General features: G+C 38.1%; 1 protein-coding gene and 1 long non-coding RNA gene across 4 annotated transcripts in view; both read left to right on the top strand.

The window, feature by feature from the left end:
* impact (impact RWD domain protein) overlaps positions 1 to 4014 on the top strand; it is a 53505-nt gene extending 49491 nt beyond the window's left edge. For all 3 annotated transcript variants that reach the window (XM_017478536.3, XM_017478535.3, XM_017478534.3), the window contains exon 11: positions 3690 to 4014. In XM_017478536.3, coding sequence (XP_017334025.1) covers positions 3690 to 3749 — 60 coding nt within the window. In that variant the 3' untranslated portion in view covers positions 3750 to 4014. The remainder of the gene's footprint in view (positions 1 to 3689) is intronic.
* Positions 4015 to 10902: 6888 nt separating this feature from the next.
* LOC108270611 (uncharacterized) lies at positions 10903 to 16663 on the top strand. The gene is made up of 3 exons (XR_001813716.3): positions 10903 to 14002; positions 14844 to 14894; positions 16062 to 16663. It is a non-coding gene; the product is annotated as an uncharacterized LOC108270611 (long non-coding RNA).
* The last annotated feature ends 2258 nt before the right edge of the window (positions 16664 to 18921 follow it).

Here is an 18921-nt window from a genome sequence, read left to right as displayed (position 1 = left end):
CAGAAGTAGCCATGCAAACCCAAGCCATGACACTACCTCCACTATGCTTGCCCATTGAGCTTGTATGTTTTGAATCATGAGCAGATCCTTTTTTTTCTCCACACTTTGGCCTTTCCATCACTTTGGCAGAGGTTCATCTTGGTTTCAGAACTTTTGTAATTCCAATCTGACTTTCTGATTTATACTACTCAAGAGTGGTTTTTATCTTGCATCTTTTTTTTTTTGGGGGGGGGCATTGTTATTGTATTGACTATGCCCAATGCTTGCAATGGCCTCTGACGGATTTTCTGACTCTTTTCACAGGTTCAAAATGACTTGCTTTTCTCCCACAGACAGCTCTCTTTTCTTCATGATGGTTTGTTATTTTTAACAACAAATGCAGTCTGCATAGGTGAAACTCAGGGCTCAAACTAAGCGTAGACATTCAGAGCTATTAAGTGTTTAAACAATCAATTTAAGATGGCACACCTGGGCAACAATGTCAGTCACATGTTCCAAAATTTTTGATAACTTTAAAATAGGTGTGTTCAAACAAAAGCTGCCATGTTCTAAGTTGTTTAACACATCTAGATGTAAATATCAGGAAATTAATGCTGAAGTTCTGATATATCATGTCACATTCATCTTGTGATCTCAAACCCAAATGTCTTTAGTGTATGGCAAAAAAAAAATTTTTAATAGGCCTTGCTGTTTTCAATACATTCAGAGGGGAGTGTATATATTCAAATGTACAGGTTATCATCTAAGCACGTTTGCACTTGTTTTGAAAGCTAATTTTGAACATCATCCAGGTAACAGACTTCTGCTCCCCTCTGAACATTATTGTTTGAGGTTTGCTTCAAGGAAAGCCAGGTGTAACATGAATAATATAATTAGTTGGTGCTTGGCACTTGGCTTGAGGGTGAAAATTTATATTTTGACAAGTCATCTTCAACCATTTCTGCTGCACAAACGTTTACCTGGTGAGATTCCAGATGAAGTGCAGCTGATCCCCAAATCCCACTTATGACTGATAATGACTGATGAGGATGATGAAGATGATGACAGCAGTCTGCCAGCATGCATGTTTTGTTCCATATGTATGCAGGAAGTGTTCTTCCTATGAAATGCACAGATGCTGAATATCATTGCTACCCCACTGTGCAAATTAACTGGGTGACTCATTTTCCCAAACATGACAGAAGTCTGCTTAACAAACAAGTCAGCCCTTCTTTGAAAACAGGCTGCTGATGGAATTCACTGGGACTTCATTAGTCTAAAAAGGGGAAATGTTTTAAAAGGCCAGCTTGGGAAGACATTTTGGTGACTGTTATGCTGCTATTAGCCATCTTTGCCCTCCTGGCCAGAATTTTTTCTACTGACTGTAATAGGGTGTCGTTTCAGGTCATTTTGAAGTAGGGTTAGGGTTAGTTAATGCTAACAAACAGCCTTACATATAAGGTCTGAGTTGCTAGTTTACTGGGTGCACTTATGGGTTAAAATGACATGGAAAGATCCTAAACTGTGTTACGGCACCCTCAGGAGCTAGGAGGGGTAAAAAAAAAAAATTGTAACTTGTATATGCAGTGCTTTCAAGATTTATTTTCAAGATAATTGAACTGTTGATTTTCATGGATATTTTCCAAGATGTATATTTTGCACTTCTAAAATACTAATTCATTATGACATATTGTAATTAAATTGTGCGTGTGAGTGATATCAAATGTAAATCTCATTATTAGAAATATGAAGATATAAAATGTTGTCTTTACTCTATGAACAGCCCAAAAGCACAAATTAGAACGGGGCAAAGCAATCCCATGGTCCTGAGCAGCTTCAGCAACAGCTGTGCTGCAAACCAGTTTTTCTATACGTGGTTTGAGACCTCTTCCCCAATCACTATCAGAGTTCAGCCTCCTTTCAAATTTCACTTAAACCCCTTGATATGCCTGTTCAGTAACTGCATTTTGTAAATGTACCGTTATTGAGCATAGCCCATCTTGCTAGACTCAGTTTCTATACACGGTATGCTATACACCCCATGTGCTACACTGGTGAGTCTACAAGGTACAGCACTAACATATCACTAACATAACGTACCTAGCTAGTTACGTAGCTAATGTTCAGAAACAACTACTACTTAATGTTCATAATAATAGCTAACTTCTTACCAAATCATACTGTACATTAGCAATTGTATCTAAGAAAATGCAAGCTTACCTAACTATTATATTCCTACAAATATAGCTAGCAAACATTGTTTAACTATATAGCTAAAGCTATAGCTATAGCTAAACTATATAGCTAGCTAACATTGTTGACTGACATTGTAATGTTAGCTTCCATTCTCCATGCCAGAAGATAGTAATTAGATAAGCTTGCATGTTCATGATGATAGCTAACTTGTTAACATATCAAAGACCATTAGCTGTTGTATCTAAGAACATGCAATCTTCTTTAACCACTATATTCGTAGCTAACTATATAGTTAGCTAGCTAACTATCATAGCATAACTTTGCTGACTAACAAGGTAATGTTAGTTTCCATTCTCCCTGCCAGTGCTAAATACATAACTAGTACCTAGTAACATTTGCTAGCTGTACGAAAGTACAAGATGATAATAATTATATTTCAGTAAGAAGAATGAGAACATAAATGTTTTGGCCCCTGTAAATGGATGAAGGTTGATCATGTTTAAACACCAAAATATTATTATAAGAAATAATATTATTGCTATTTATTTTAATTACATTACAGTGTTGAACAGTAAATGCACTGTTATTTCTACTACTGGTAAAGCTGTTATAGCTGAAGCAAATTGCAATTGTAATAAAAGAAAAGAAACAAAACGTGCTGTTAATATGATTTTAAAAAATGTTTCAAGTTAACATTTTAACACCATGGAAAAGGTTTTTGTTCTCTGCGTGGCGAGGTCAGGAATAACATGCCTAAATGTTTGAAAAAAAAATGTACCTAGTGTATCTGATATTTATGAGTCTGTGTTGCTATGATAAAGGGGTCTGAGGATTTATTTTTACATTGGAAGTGGTCCCTAGCTCTGAACACTTTGAGGTCCCCTGCCTTACCATGATTGCAGGGCTGGCTATGTAGATATCTTAAGCTGAAATAAAATCACTACCACAGGCATCTCAGCGTTTTGCTTGCCAGCAGAGATGACTTCTGTTAGTCCGAAAAAGGAAAACGTGGGGGAAGGTGGTTCAAAACTGTTTTTGAACATTCATCTAGTGACATGCACAGCACCATATTTATACCAGAGAAATACAAGCAAATATCTGTTATCTCTTAGTAATTGTTCTTATTGCATTATTCTTTCTCTTCCTTTATATTTCACTGTATTTTTATTTATTCTGTTGTAAGGTGCTTTGAGATACAACGCTATAGAAAAAAAAGTTTTATTATTATACTCCATTTATTGCTTTTCATTCTGGGAACTGGTTTGCGCATCTGACGTCGAGTTTCTTTGTGACATCAGTACCGTCACAGGAGGATTGCGTAGTTTCAGTGTATAAACGATCAGCACTGAAAGAAAGAGATCTGGTTTTATTGCTGTCTGTCATATCAAATGTTCATGTGTCAAGTTGTTTTGCTACTCAGGCTTCATGTTTGAAGTAAGTGGATTTCCGCTCACACACCTTGTATTCTCTCACCTTTTCTCTTTTCTCTTTCTCTTACCTTTTTTCCTCCGCAGGATGAAGCATCAAAACCAGGGGGAAAGAGCAAGAAGCCCAAAAGCAAGAAGATGAAGTGAAGTCGTGTGTATGTGTGTACCTCAGTGTTTAGTGTCTCAGGGATGTGTGTGTCACCAGGCAGGTGTGAGTGGAAAAGGAGATAAACCTTTAAAACAGCAGAAGAAAAAAAGCCTTTATTGAAGTATGACAACAATTACATTGACAGTTTTGTAACATAAATTTGTCAAATTTGTCAACATTAAAATATTGTATGTGAAAACTGAATTTATATCATTTGTCTTTTAGAATTAAAACTGCCCAAGGACATTCCTGCAGGCTTCATGAGTCTATGAGTTGGGATTTGCATACTGATTTGTAAATCAAGGCATAATTGTCTTTTATGTGTGTTTGTTAGCATGAAGCATTGTCTCCCATGTGTGTGTGTTTGTGTGTGTGTTTGCAGGGGTGTTAATGCTGGCAGCAAGGTGATGTGTCAAAGCCTCTGTTTCTCACCATCCTTTTGTAACAGATAGATAGTCGCCGTCATTAGAACGTTTTCAGCGAGCTTTGATGACAGCCCTTCCATTGTTTTCAGTTGCTCAACTATGTATTCAAATGCTTAATCACAGACACTTTTAATCTCCTGTGCCCCTAAAAGTTGTTTTAATCCGAATTGAAAAGGTTGCTTTGACCTCCATCTCTGAACACTGGTGTGCTTCTGTTAGTAATAACAGAGGAGATAACATCAAATACCAGACTGAGAAGACTTAGATACAACTATTACACAGAAATGTTTATGATGTTCTATTATTTTTGCTTGATTTGGTGTGGCTTGTAAATGACCTTAATTTAAAAAAAAACAAGGACACCAATCTTTGAGATTTAAAACATGCAGGAACTGTGTGTGAATATTCATGCGATTACAGACAGTCCACCACACACACTTTGGGAATATAAAATAAGGAATAAAAATCTTGGGGATGTGCTGTTATAGGAAAATAAGCAATGACAGGGTGGTGTGAAGCGGCCTGAATCAAAGCATCTGCTAACACCCTGAAAATGATTCTTTTTTCAATAAAAGCAAATCCTGAATTTTTTTACTCTTCTTATATCACAGCAATTTGCCAATGATTATAATGTTATATTTATTACATACTTTTTATGCATTTATAGTTACATTAAATATTGAAAAATGTCCATAAACAAATTACTTACATAATCCCTAATGTAATTCCTCACTTATGTTGTAGCCGCTTTAAACCGTTGTTCCCTCACTTTTTAAGAAAAAATGGGAAGAAAAATGTAGCTTTTTACTGAGAAACCATAATGTTCTCCATCCTGAAGACATCCCTGTGGCAGAAAACTCAAAGTTGCAACTTTAACTCTAGCTGTTACAAAGTGGTAATACTGGACTCTCCTTTGATAAAATATTAAATAAACATCTCCTTGCAGAAAACTTCACCATATGAACTGTTATACACTTTTCTTGTTCTTAGCTTATGTGGAGCATGCACCATACAAGTCTCTGTGTGAGCTGCTGCCAGAAATGATAATGTATTAGAATGAGCACATTAATTTACAACTGCTGCTGTTATAAAAAACATTGTAAGCCCCTTCTGAATCAGAATCGAGAATTCAACAGCACTGTGGTATTTCTCAGATTTGGGACATCATAAAAAAAAGTTCACATTGTGAAATGAATAACTAATCTTACTTAAGAGCATGTATAATTGTTGTTTTGGTTCACTTCTTGACAGTTGGCCTTTTGCTGTGTTTCCCTTTACTCTTAAGTGAACACGTTTCTTGATGAGCTTCACAATTATAATTCCATTCCCTTTATGCTTCCCTGTACTCAACCCCTCTCCCTCTGTCTCTCTGTCCAATGAATATTAATGCACCTTTTGACTGTTGCCACGACCCTTTCTGATTAAATTCTAGATGTCTTCCTCTCAAGGGGCATTGCTAAATATTATCATAGACCGTCATGTCAGGTGCTTCCTCATGTGAAAAGACAAACATGATCTGCATAGGAAAACACTCAACCTTACTTGTTCAAGGACACTGTGTCAAAACAAAGGACGCACGAGTGCAAACAATGTACTTCAAGTTGATTTAACACAAAAAAAAATAAATGTGTTCAATCATTTTCAAAAGCTTTCTCTGTTTGTTAGATATACAGTTCCTTGGTGGCCAAGGTGCCTCAGAAATCTAAATACGCTCACCGGCCACTTTATTAGGAACACCGGTACCCCTGCTCATTTGTGTAATTGTCCAGCCAATTATCAACCAATCGTGGGTGACATGAACATTAAGCTCTTGACTTCTATCTGCATGATTTTATGCACTAATCATGCAGATAGAGGTCAAGAGCTTAATGTTCATGTCAAACATCAAAATATAGGAAAAAAAACACAATCATAGTGACTTCGACCATGGCATGATTGTTGGGCGGTTTGGTTCAAATACAATAGTCTCTAGAGTTTACACAGAATGGTGCGGAAAACATCCTATGAGTGGCGAGTCTGATGGTAGAAACGCCTTGTTGATGAGAGAAGTCTGTCACGAGTTCCCCTTTATGCAGCGCGCTGTGGAGCATGTGAGCGTGTGTGCACGAGCAGGTGCGCGAGCACCTGCTTTTCCCTTGTTGACAATTGTGACATTTCGACTCGTGCATTTGTTTATGTTTCTGTTATGTCTCCTCCCCGTTCTGTCATTGGTTGTTGTTTCACGTGTGTCTGAATTGCCCTCAGCCGTCAGCCATTACGAGGCTGATTATGTTTGTATATATACCGCGCGCCTCCCAGCACACGGCGCGGAATATTGGGTTAGAATAGATAAGAAATTACGATAGACAACCACAGTCCCAACCACAGTCCCAACCACAGTCGTCCATAGGTTCATGGCATGTTTCATGTTTAGGTTCGTTAGTTTAGTTCACGCTGGTTTCTCCGCTACCAGTTCCTCGCTGTAGCTTATGTTTCATGTTTTGTATCTCGACCCTATTTTTCGTGACCACGACCTTGATTCCTGCCTAGCCCTGTGTATGCCTGTTTGCCGATCGCCTGACCTTTTGCCTGTTTTTGGATTACGTTTTGGATCACGTTTTGGATTTGTCTGCCTGTCTCTCTCCTAAATAAAACCTGTTCATACTCCGCTTGCATCCGTCTGAACTTCCTCACGTCACGAAACGTGACAAAGTCCATGGAGAATAACCACTCTTTACAACTGTGGTCATCAGAAAATGCGTAGTTTATATTAAATATACTCTAATGCTTCCAACTAACTAATGCTATAATCTAGTTTATAATAGCTTAAAAGCTATAATCTAGTTTATAATCAAAAACACTCATATCAGATAAGTCATATCTTCATATCTGCTTGGTTACAGAGAGAGTTGACTGCAACACATGTTGCGTCATGAATCTCGGCAGTCGTCCAGAATAATGCCGACTTTATAACAGAGAAAGGCGAAAGTTTTTTGTTTTTTTTGTTTTTTAAATAACATGCCAGGGTTCCATAGTGGCACAACAATAAAGCCTTCACCCTATCATTGGGATGATGCCATAACCGTCTGTAGCAAGGAGTCGAAGAGAGCATAATTAGTCCTCCCTTTTTCCCTGTCAATGTGAGAAATTGTAGCCAATCGTGAGCAGTGAGGATAGAACAGTTATGTCTCTGCTCTACGCTCATTTAATGCTCCCATAATTTCACACGAGCATCAGTTTGGAGGAAGCATGTGTCAGCCTTTGTCCTCCGTGGTTAGCTAGAGCTGTTATGCGATAAAGGGGACCTATCTAGTGGGTGGGAAATGACCATGAGTAACCTGGGAAGAAAAATGGAGTAAAAATGCATGTTATAATAAGTGTCCTTAAGCGAATAATATTTGTACAAATAGTGATACTAATGGAATAGAAATGTGGCCAGCATTAATTTCTTTACATTAGAATGCCATAATTGCAAACTAATTTTGTGTGGAAAAAAAGTAGAGAAAAATACATTGAGCTGATTCATCTCTGCCATTTTGGAAATTATACCTTGAATGAGATACTTAAACAGCATCACAAGTTACAGTTTAAATGCCATAGTAACCTTCTAGGTAGTCTCGCAAGCCACATGTTATTAGTAATGTAGCCAAGAACTACCAGATTTCTCCGAAATTTGAGTGATATTGAGTGAAATATGACCATCAACAGTCCTTCTTCATCATTCTGTGAGTAAATGTGTGAGATTCTTGGTTTTACTCACCACTATTTGCTTTAAACAAAACACTTTAATAAACTTTAAGAACAGGATTATGTGATTTATTTTAAGTCCAGAGACTATATCTTGCTCTGAAAATCTGTCATGTTATTAAAACTTATGTGTGCTGGTTTTCAGCAGGAAAACATACACAGAAAAGTACACAAAGCCAATCAGATTGTAAGCATCATAATTCTGAAGCTTGTGGCCAGAAAAGTGTACAAACTCTGAGGCTATCTCACATTAATGCCTTGTAAATTCAAAGGATGCTATATGTACTGTGGTGTTTCAGAAGCACCTAATATATATTGCACAAACAAGTTAATTTGGCAGCTTGAGAGCAAAGTATAGTTTCCTGGCAAACACAGTAAGCCCAGATCTTTTCATTTGTAAACAAATGTTGACACACTGGCATTAGCATTGCATGAAGGTAATTAATTTGCATTGTTGCTGATGATGGTATTAACTGAATAAAATTCATTGGAGAAATCAAATCAGCCAATTAAACGTGCCCCGGTGGGGCCCTGGGGTAAAAGGAAAGCAGGGAGCAATGGTAATACATGCTGTTTTTTTCGATCTGAAGTGGGTCTCTTAGATGGCTACTGTTGTTTACTCAAACAAGGGTCCAGGCCCTTCATCTGAGGAGATCAAACATCACAGGGCTGCTGCAGAAAGCAACTGTCTCTTATCCTTTTTTGAAGGAGGTGGACCACACTGGGACAAAAGGTTTCAGTCTGTCACACTAGGCCATTTCTTATTTACCCCCAGCTGCTGCAGTCACAAAAAAATGTATAGAAATGCTTTGGAAGTAGGTCCTCACAGGTTTTCCCTTGCAGTTTTTTTTTCTGCACATGTGGAAGGTCAGAATGATTATGTGAAAACATGACTAATGCAGACTAATAGTCAGACCTGCCATCCTGAATGGACCATGTTTGACCCCCCATGCATAGACAGTAATATTAGAGAACAAGTAATATATGAAAAATTACAATAAATGATCACCCACATTTTGTCAGTATTTCCGTTGTCAAGTGAGACATCTGCTAATTAAGTTCCCGTGCTCAATTTGGTGACCGTTATTGGCAAAAAAAGACATACACCATTCAGCCATAACATTAAAACCACCTGCCTCATATTGTGTAGGTCCCCCTTGTGCCGCCAAAACAGCTCAGACCCATTGAGGCATGGACTCCACAAGACCTCTGAAGGTGTGCTGTGGTATCTAGCAATAATAAGTTAGCAGTAGATCATTTAAGTCCTTTAAGGTGGGGTCTCCAAGGATTAGACTTGTTTGTCCAGTACATCCCACAGATGCCTGATCAGATTGAGATCTGGGGAATTTGGAAGTCAACACCTTGAACTCTTTGTCATGTTCTTCAAACCATTCCTGAACAGGAACAGGCATTATCCTACTGAAAGAGGCCACTGCCATTAGGGAATACCGTTGCCATGAAGTGGTGTACTTGATCTGCAGCAATGTTTAGGTAGGTGGTACATGTCAAAGTAACATCCACATGAATGCCAGGACCCAATGTTTCCCAGCAGACCACATGATGTAAAAGAAAATGTTATTCATCAGACCAGGTCACCTTCTTCCTTTTCTCCATGGTCCAGTTATGATGCTCACATGCTTATTGTAGGCACTCTGACCGGCCTGCCACTATGCAGCAAGCAGCGATGCACTGTGTGTCCTGGCATCTTTATCTCATAGCCACCATTAACTTTTTCAGCAATTTGTGTTACGGTAGCTCTTCTGTGGGATCACACCAGACCGGCAGGCCTTCGCTCCCTATGCACTATGTGAGCCTTGGACACACATGACCCAGTCGCCTTTTCACCAGTCGTTCTTTCTCGGACCACATTTGGTACTTAATAACCACTGCATACCGGGAACACCCCACATGACCTGCTGTTTTGGAGATGCCATGACCCAGTCGTCTAGCCATCACAATTTGGCCCTTGTCAAAGTCACTCAGATCCTTATGTTTGCCCATTTTTCCTCCTTCCAACACATCAACTTTGAGAACTGACTATTCACTTGCTGCCTAATATAGCCCACCCCTTGACAGGTGCCACTGCGATGAGATTATCACTTCACCTGTCTGTGGTTTTAATGTTAAGGCTGATCTCTGTATATCATTAATTGACTATTTATTTATTTATTTGTTTGTTTATTTATTTATTTATTTATCTGAACCTGGGTATTGGATTGGTGCCACTGTTTTCTTGTCAAATGGCTTTCTATTTACTATACTTATTCCATAGGTTATATCATAATTGTGTTTTAGGACATATGTAGTGCAAAATGTATGTAGGATATAATTCATGACTCTTTGTAATTATATTGCTTTTTAAAGTTATATTGTAGTATTCATTTAACATTTTCACTCAACCTGGTCACATGTCTTCGTACTTTCATGGTTACAATTACTGTGTGTGATGAGAAACAGACACAATTACTGTATAGTTCTGGATTTGGTCCAGTGGAAACTGTTTTGTGTTTTTTTTGGCTCTGCTAGGTTAGCACCAACTCTGAACCGTCTTTGAATCTCATTATCTCTTCAAAAAGGCTGAACAGTTGGCAAAAGATGAGCCGCATTTGGTGGGGCAAAAGGACCATGACACAAAGAGAGTAACAACAGATGTGCCCACTACACCTCCTAGGTATGTCTGTAATCCATAACCAACAATCTTCTAGTATTTTTTTATCTGCTGTCTCAAACATAAAAAAATCACTAATGTTTTCTTGGATTTGTGGATGTATGTGCTGGGATTAGTAATATTAAATTTGGGTAAGTGACTTACTTTGAATTTCAGGTATGTTACCCCTGCAACACTCTATATATGCCATAAAAAATCCCATAGTGCCAGTGGTCTCAATGTTAACGGCTTTCAGAACAAAATTGTACAACCCCAATTCTAGACAAGTTGAGATGCTGTGTAAAACATAAATAAAAACAGAATGCAATGATTTTCCAAATCTCATAAACCCTTATGTTATTCACAATAGAACATAGAAACATATCAAATGTTTAAACTGAGTAAATGTTCCATTTTAAGAAAAAAATTAAGTAATTTTGAATTTGATGGCCATAACCCATCTCAAAAAAGCTGGGATGGGGCAACAAAAGGTTAGTAAAAGAAAGTGTTACTAAAAATAAACACCTGGAGGGACATTTTGTAACTAATTAGGTTAATTGGCAACAGGTCAGTAACATGACTGGGTATAAAAGATCTTAGAGAGGCAGAGTCTCTCAGAAGTAAAGATGGGATGGAATCTGAATGGAAGCATATGTTGCTCCAAAACCTGTATATACCTTTCAGTATTGATAGTGCCTTTCCAGATGTGCAAGCTGCCTATACCATAGGCACTAATGCACCACAAAACCATCAGACATGCAGGCTTTTGAACTGAGCGCCGATAAAATGGTCCCTCGCCTCTTTAGTCCTCTTTAGTTTAGAGGACGTGGCTTCCATGGTTTCCAAAAAGTGTTTCAAATTTCGATTCATCTGACCACAGAACAGTTTTCCACTTTGCCTCAGTCCATTTTAAATTAGCTTTGGCCCAGAGAAGACTGCAGGGTGCATGTTCACATATGGCTTCTTCTTTGCATGATAGAGCTTTAACCAGCATTTGTGGATGGACAGAACTGTGCTCACAGACAATGAGTTCTGGAGGTGTTTCTAAGCCCATGCAGGAATTTCCATTACAGAATCATGCCTGTTTTTAATGCAGTACCGCCTGAGGGCCCGAAGATCACGGGCATGCAATACTGATTTTCACCCGTGTCCTTTGCACACAGAGATTTCTCCAGATTCTCAGAATATTATGTACTGTAGATGATGAGATATTCATAGTCTTCACAATTTTACATTGAGGAACATTATTATGAAATTGTTCCACAAATTGTAGATGCAGTGTTTTCACAGATTTGTGAACTTCTGCCCATCTTTACTTCTGAGAGACTCTGCCTCTCTAAGATACTCTTTTTATACCCAATCATGTAACTGACCTGAGCTGTTTCTTTTTAGTCACACTTACTTTTCAAGTTTAAACATTTGATATGTTTTCTGTGTTCTATTGTGAATAAAATATGGGTTTATGATATTTGCAGATCATTAAATTCTGTTTTCATTTACATTTTACACAGCATCCCAACTTTTTTGGAATTGGAATTATAATAATTGAAAATTATTGACAAAGGGTTGTTTATCCCTGCTGAAAAAACAATAGAAACCATCACAGAAATGCCAATGGGTTCCACAGCAAATGCCATTAAAACCACTGCTATTACCATATTGTTCCTTAATGGTATCCACTAGACATAATATGCCACCAACAGAAGGCAACAAATTACCTTCTTGGGGTGGCTGTGGTACCCCAGGTGGTAGAGCAGGTTGTCCACTAATTGTAGTTTTGGCGGTTCAATTCCCTGCCCATGTGACTCCACATACCAAAGTGTCCTTGGGCAAGACAGTGAATCCCAAGTTGCTCCCGATGTTAGCGCCTTGCATGGCAGCTCTGCAACAATTAGTGTGTGAGTGTGTGTGTGTGAATAGGTGAATGAGATACAGTGAAAAGCACTTTGGATAAAAGCACTATATAAGTGCAGACCATTTACCAGTAGAGACCCACAGGGACCATTACAGTTTCTAGTAAATCCAATACAATTCCCATTATAACCATTACAAATTCTATGAGTGTTTCTATTTTTTTTTTTTCAGCTCAGATGTCTCACAAGGAAATATATTCTTTTGGTAAATTTGTTTACACCAAGAATAAAAGACAGGGACCAAGGATAAGCATTTAAAATTCCTTATAAACCTGTGTTTGGCATGTCAGTCTGTGATATATATATTTTGAATATGAATATGCATTATCTAGCTCTTTGTTTGGTGCAGCAGGGATCTGTTTTTGAAAAAAAAAATGAAACAAAAAAGTCTGCCATCAATCACAGAGTTTTCTCTGTCTCATTGCACATAGACTTCAACCAATGAATATATAAATTTTTTTATAAAACATGGCTGGCAATGTCATTTTTAAAAACAAAAAAAATGTGCCAGCTTGGTCCCTTGTAATGTTGCTTAGAATGGGAGAATATTTGCACCTACTGTGAAACTATAGCAAGGTGTTTTTCTCTCACACTTACATGTAATGGGGAGCTGGCACATCACATGCTTTCCCCTGGTGTTCCTGGCAGCCGTGCCTTCTGGCCATTCTCTCTGTGAACCCTCAGTTTGAATAGAAAGAGAGGGGACAAGGAAGAAATCCGGAGAGAAAGGGGCTTTTCCAGTGGTGTCACAGTGAGTCATCCGACTAGAGTTTCTTCATTTAAAAATAATGAAGCTTCTGAAATACACCCAGCTTGACTATGACCCTTCACAAAGGATTAGTATTCTGGAAGAATGACAGGTTTTAATGAACTTCATCCAACCACTTCACATCTACCTAATAAATCTACGCAAGGATGCAAAACACAAAACCTCTGCTTTCATCTTTAGGAGGTGCGGGAGGATAAAAGTGACATTTTGCATTATATTCTCAGACTTGCTTTGAACTGAAAGCACAAATGTTGCTGACATCCAGTGTCCAGTTACCATGATGTTTAAGTCCTCACTTTTTTTTTTATAATCCCCCAATTTTCACCTGCCAATTCCCAACCACCAGCCAGCTCTCCCCATCACACGACAGCTACCAACCAGGGAGAGTGAATGCTTCCTCCAAGACTTCTCATACTGCATCACAAGGTGGCATAACACATTTGGAGGAAAGGGCTATCTGCCCTCTTCTGCATGAACTCACAGACACACACGATTGACTAGTGTCACTGTGATTGACAGGGGAGAGAGAATTTGCCATCTCGCCCACCTAAAGTGTACAGCCAGTTCAGGCTATCTGCCAGTTCAGGCTATCTGCCCTCTTCTGCATGAACTCACAGACCCACACGATTGACTAATGTCACTGTGAGTGACAGGGGAGAGAGAGTTTGCCATCTCCCCTACCTAAAGTGTACAGCCAGTTCAGTTCTCTAGGACTCCCGGCCACGGATGACCATGGCATCGTTGGGATTCCAACTTGCGATCTCCAAATTAGGTAGGACACTTTTCTCTTTTGCCACTTGGACACAGAAACCCTCACACCGTCCATCATACAATTAACACTCAGAAATAAAGGTACTTTTCCTTGTCACTGTGATGATGTAATTAAAACAGTACATTGTTTTTATGTGTAGTAAGTTGGGGTATTTTTTTATTGGAAACAGGAATATAGTATAGTATATTAGACCTTAATAGCCTCTGAGATAGGTTAATATTCTGCACCTTCTCAAGCAAAAGATACATACTAAAGGCACAAAAAATGTACCCTTGTTGGTTCCACCCCAGTGTCAAGCAAACACTCAGTGTGGTACCTTCCTTTTTTGATAGTCCATTGGCAGCATTTGACTTGTTGCTCCAAAGCCTGTTTAGCTACACAAACTCATATCCCTATGATATTGGTCAAACAATTTATGTTTATAAATGTTATATGTGTGCTCTCAAGGATCAAGCAAGCAACTATTAGGAAGATAAGACTTATTTGTCAGATAGCCTGTTAAATGGTGGAGCAGAACTGATATATTCTGCATATAAGAACATGGGGCTAACGGTCTAAGCTTGCCAAAGGAGACATTTTGGGGAGCTTCCTTGGACCCCAAAACACATCAAACATTTTCTTCTTTTTGTACCAGAGAGGAAGTGAGCCACTCTATAATAGAATACTCAACCTGTTATAATTATACAAGCTCATCTTTATCAAGATGACATGGAGACAAGTGATCATTTCCTAAAATAGAACAGTGAAATGTAGTTTCATATCTGAGAGTTTTTGCATTTAATACCATGTTGAATTCTTGAATCTGATTGGTTAGCAGGTGTTGATTAATTTTCTCTTACAGTGGTGTCGGCTGTAATTCAAATGATTCACTGGGACTTGTATGACAGATGAGGTACGTAATATAAAGCTAATAAAACAGATTAAATAAAAAATATTTTAACATACAAAACAAAAATGTCTCCAGCATTAGTGTTTTGTAATGGTCAGTAAGTTTTCCACTGTGGGAAAGTCTTCAGGGCAGACCCCAACTGTATTATTCCTTACAATATTCCTAGTGTGAAGCAAAATTGACACTCATTGACAGCAGTATATAACACAAATAACCATGATAAATACTTCAACCTTAATAATTCTACCTTTCTAAAAGGAACTTGGAACCTCTGGTAAAAGTGAAATCCTCCGTTTCAGCGTTAACCATGCCTTAAGTAAATAGATTAAACCATTTTTTTTTTTTTTTTTTTTTTACAAATGAATACAGGAATACACAGTTAACAGCCTACTTTATTATGCAGATAGATTACTGGAGATAAATCATTGTATTGTTAGCCGGGGATTGACATCTAACAGTGCTCTTAACCTTTTCTTACCAGTGTAGATATTTTACCTGGCGCAGAAAGCTTAAGTGCATGGGTAATTAATACTTCAGAATTACTTGAAAATGAGATTCTAAAAGACAGAAAACAGTTGGAATAAAACCTGAAGATGCAAATAAATTAAGAACAAATGTAGTTCCCTACCTATGATATTGACCTAATTCTTCAGATCAGTCCACACTGAGGTATAGGAGTTTTAAATAGATTTGTTCATACTTATGATAGGCAGTGTACCAACTGCACCGTGTGCCTAGGACTTGTGTGCCATGTGTAATGGTGCATTATTTCTTCTCTATTGTTTCAGATTGTTCTTTTTTCAGCAAGGAAGTGAGTCTCACCCGCTGACAGTGTATAATTACGCAAGTTCTTTATCAAGATAGTACGAGATTGTGTGCATAATGCATACATTAATTTCCTACACTATGACACTCAATTGTACTTTCATATCTCAGAGCAAGAAAATATAGGTAGATAGTGATCTTTTAATACCATGGGATTTTGCTGAGTGCCGTATGGACATCTGTCTAGTAATTTCTGCCATAGAGTGATTGAACCTCTGCTGTGGTGTATAAAGATTAGAATCATACAGCAGGAATCATGTTTTCAATCTCTTTCTTTATAATGTGGCATGCTTTTTCTTGGCACTGATCCCAAATCATGTTTTGAATCTTTTTCCTTTCTTGCAGTCTATGGCACTGATCCTAAATGAGGCAAATCATCAACACAACATCTCCTGCAGGTGGAATGAGTGAATTTTTTCCTTGCCAAAACCATATATAAACAAAGAATCCAAGACTAATTGAGTATAATTTGGTTACAATTTACTTACACAGATTTTTAAACAAATGGAACTATAACCAAACATTTACCTGGGTTGAACACAACAAACTTAATAAAAGTTGTATCTTGGTTGATACACTGGTGTATTTTTATTTTCCTGAGTATAAAGCAAAGACACCCTCAAAGGTATTGCAGTGGTCTTTAGGATCCAAATACGTATCCTGTTGTAGAAAAATAAGTAATGCTATATTGCCATTTAAACAACAGTTAGTTCTGGTCCACTAATTTAATTTGATAAGTGACATGACAAGACTGCTGATATTTAGAATAACAGCACTGGTACATGTCACTCTTTGTATCACTCTGCTTATTTATGTTACTACATAAAATTTCATTTCTAGTAATAGTTCATTACACTGAAACCATTACTACACTTACTATGGGCTCTCAGACAGTCTGCGTGCTGCATGGCAACATACAATGCTCAATCAAGCTGTGGCTTTTTTTGTTGACGAAGCAAAAATAAACAAAATGTTTGGACATAGTGTGCCTGAAATGTCAGTTATTCTATATTAATTTCTTGTTCATAGAACTGTTGTATAAAAACAATATCACACTCTCAATTTTGCTGTTGTATTGAAAATCAGCACGGCTGTGATTCGGCCATAGACTCCAGGGGTTTATCATTTGAGAAAACATACAATTCACTTAAGTATTGGATCATAAATGTATTGTGTCATTCAATGCATTAGTTATGAACCTGATGTGATATCCTGTTTGGTTTTGAATTACATCATCACATGGTTTGGGCTCCATTTTAGCTGTCGTACAAGTAAAGTCGAATTCAAAAAGCCAATAGTAAATAAAAAAAAGTTGACGTTCTGGATAAGTCAGGAACTCTTTTTCTAACAGAGCAAACATGTATAGCCTAAACATTGCTGTGGATGCAAATTCAAAGATAAAACCCTGAAATCATAAAAGACCCTTGTGCTCATAATGTACATACTTTCAACAGACTCAGTACTGTTTGGCCTTTTAATATATACACTATATGGCCAAATGTGGATACCTGACACTCATATGTGCTTTTTGAAGATCCCGTTCCACATTTAATTTGCTGTTATTCTAACCTCTGCTCTTCTGGGAAGGCTTTCCACTAGATTCTGGAGCATGGCTGTGGGGATTTTCCCATTCATCCACAAGAGCATTAATGAGGTTAGGCACTGATGTCAAACGATGAGGCCTGGGGCACAGTCAGCATTCCAGTTCATCCCAAATGTGTTCAGCGGGGTTGAGGTCATGGCTCTGTGCTGGCCACTCAAGTTCTTCCACGCCAACTTTGGCAAAGCATGTCTTCATAGACCTTGCTATAACCCTGTGCACAGGGGTATTGTCATGCTGGAACAGATTCGGACCTCTTAGTTCCAGTGAAGAGAAAGCTTAAAGCTACAGCACACAAAGACATTCTGTGCATTTGTGCACTTCCAACTTTGTGGCAACAGTTTGGGGGAGACCCACATACGGGTGTGATGGTCAGGTATCCACATATTTTTGGCCATGTAATGTTGGTTATGGAAGAGTAAGGACTTAAAATCGCATTTTAACCTGGCGTCACCCAGAAGAGGATGGGTTCCCTCTTGAGTCTGATTCCTCTCAAAGTTTCTTTGTCATGTCATCTTAGGGAGGTTTTTCCTCTTCACTGTCGCCTCTGGCTTGCTCATTAATGATCTAAATATACTCATCAACACTCTAGATTTCTGTAAAGCTCCATTGTTTAAAATGTCCAATGTCCATAATATCACTATATGCATTTTTAAAATTGAATTAAATTGTATATTGTGCTCCCATAGGTGATCATAAATCTGATTTGGTATTAACTAACTGATTTTGAAAATCACCACATAGTTCGATATAGAAGTGAGTCGACATATGTGGTCTTCACTGTTGTTTTAAGATCAGCACATTTTAATTGGTTTCCAGGGGTGTGGCCAGATATTTACAGTGGTAAATGGCTTTATTGGGGTGGCAATCTAAAGTGGGATCAACTTCTGTGTTAGCTAACTAAACTAGCTTGCTCCTTGCCAGTGAACAAAATAAAATTAACTTTCTAATTTTCCAGAGATATTACAGAATTGTTGCAGTAGGCATTCCATTATTATTCAAGCTGGTTTATCATAGCGAGACTTACCACGTCATTCAGTTTAGCATTCGTAACCGCACTCACCACCACCACCAACTATTATTATTATTACTATTATGATTATGATGATGATGATGATGATTATTATGTCTAACTAGTGCTCCTTGACGTGTGGCCATACTTCACGCTGGGCTGGCACTGGCCACCTCTTAGCTATGCCCATGCTGGTTTCTAAATAAAAATGACATTATCTTTATTCACTTTATTCACACAAATAAAATGGGTGGCTTGGCAAACCCAAATAATAGGATGTTGGTGTCAAAAAGTGTTTTTTTTTTTTTTTTAATTCTGGAATAATTTTTAACTAAGGGTGGGTTTTTTTCCCCCCCACACAGGTAGCCTTCACACTTCAGAATTGTGCTTTAGTTCTTTCTCAGAATCCGCATCCCAAATCCCATTCTAGTGTACTTAACACAATGTTACTATAAGCACGTCTTGACAGTAGGTTACCATAGTTACCAATGTGGAGGCGTTCTACGTAAAGGGATAGTACGCAGGTTTGGGACGCAGCCTTTGGTGCCTTCGGGAGGGTGGCGCGAAGAATTTTACTCACGCGCTGTCCAAGC

This window comes from Ictalurus punctatus, chromosome 10 (genome assembly GCF_001660625.3).
Source record: "Ictalurus punctatus breed USDA103 chromosome 10, Coco_2.0, whole genome shotgun sequence".
Classification (NCBI taxonomy): Eukaryota; Metazoa; Chordata; class Actinopteri; order Siluriformes; family Ictaluridae; genus Ictalurus; species Ictalurus punctatus.
The sequence above is the reverse complement of the archived record's forward strand: the minus strand, read 5'-3'. Positions and strand labels throughout refer to the sequence as shown.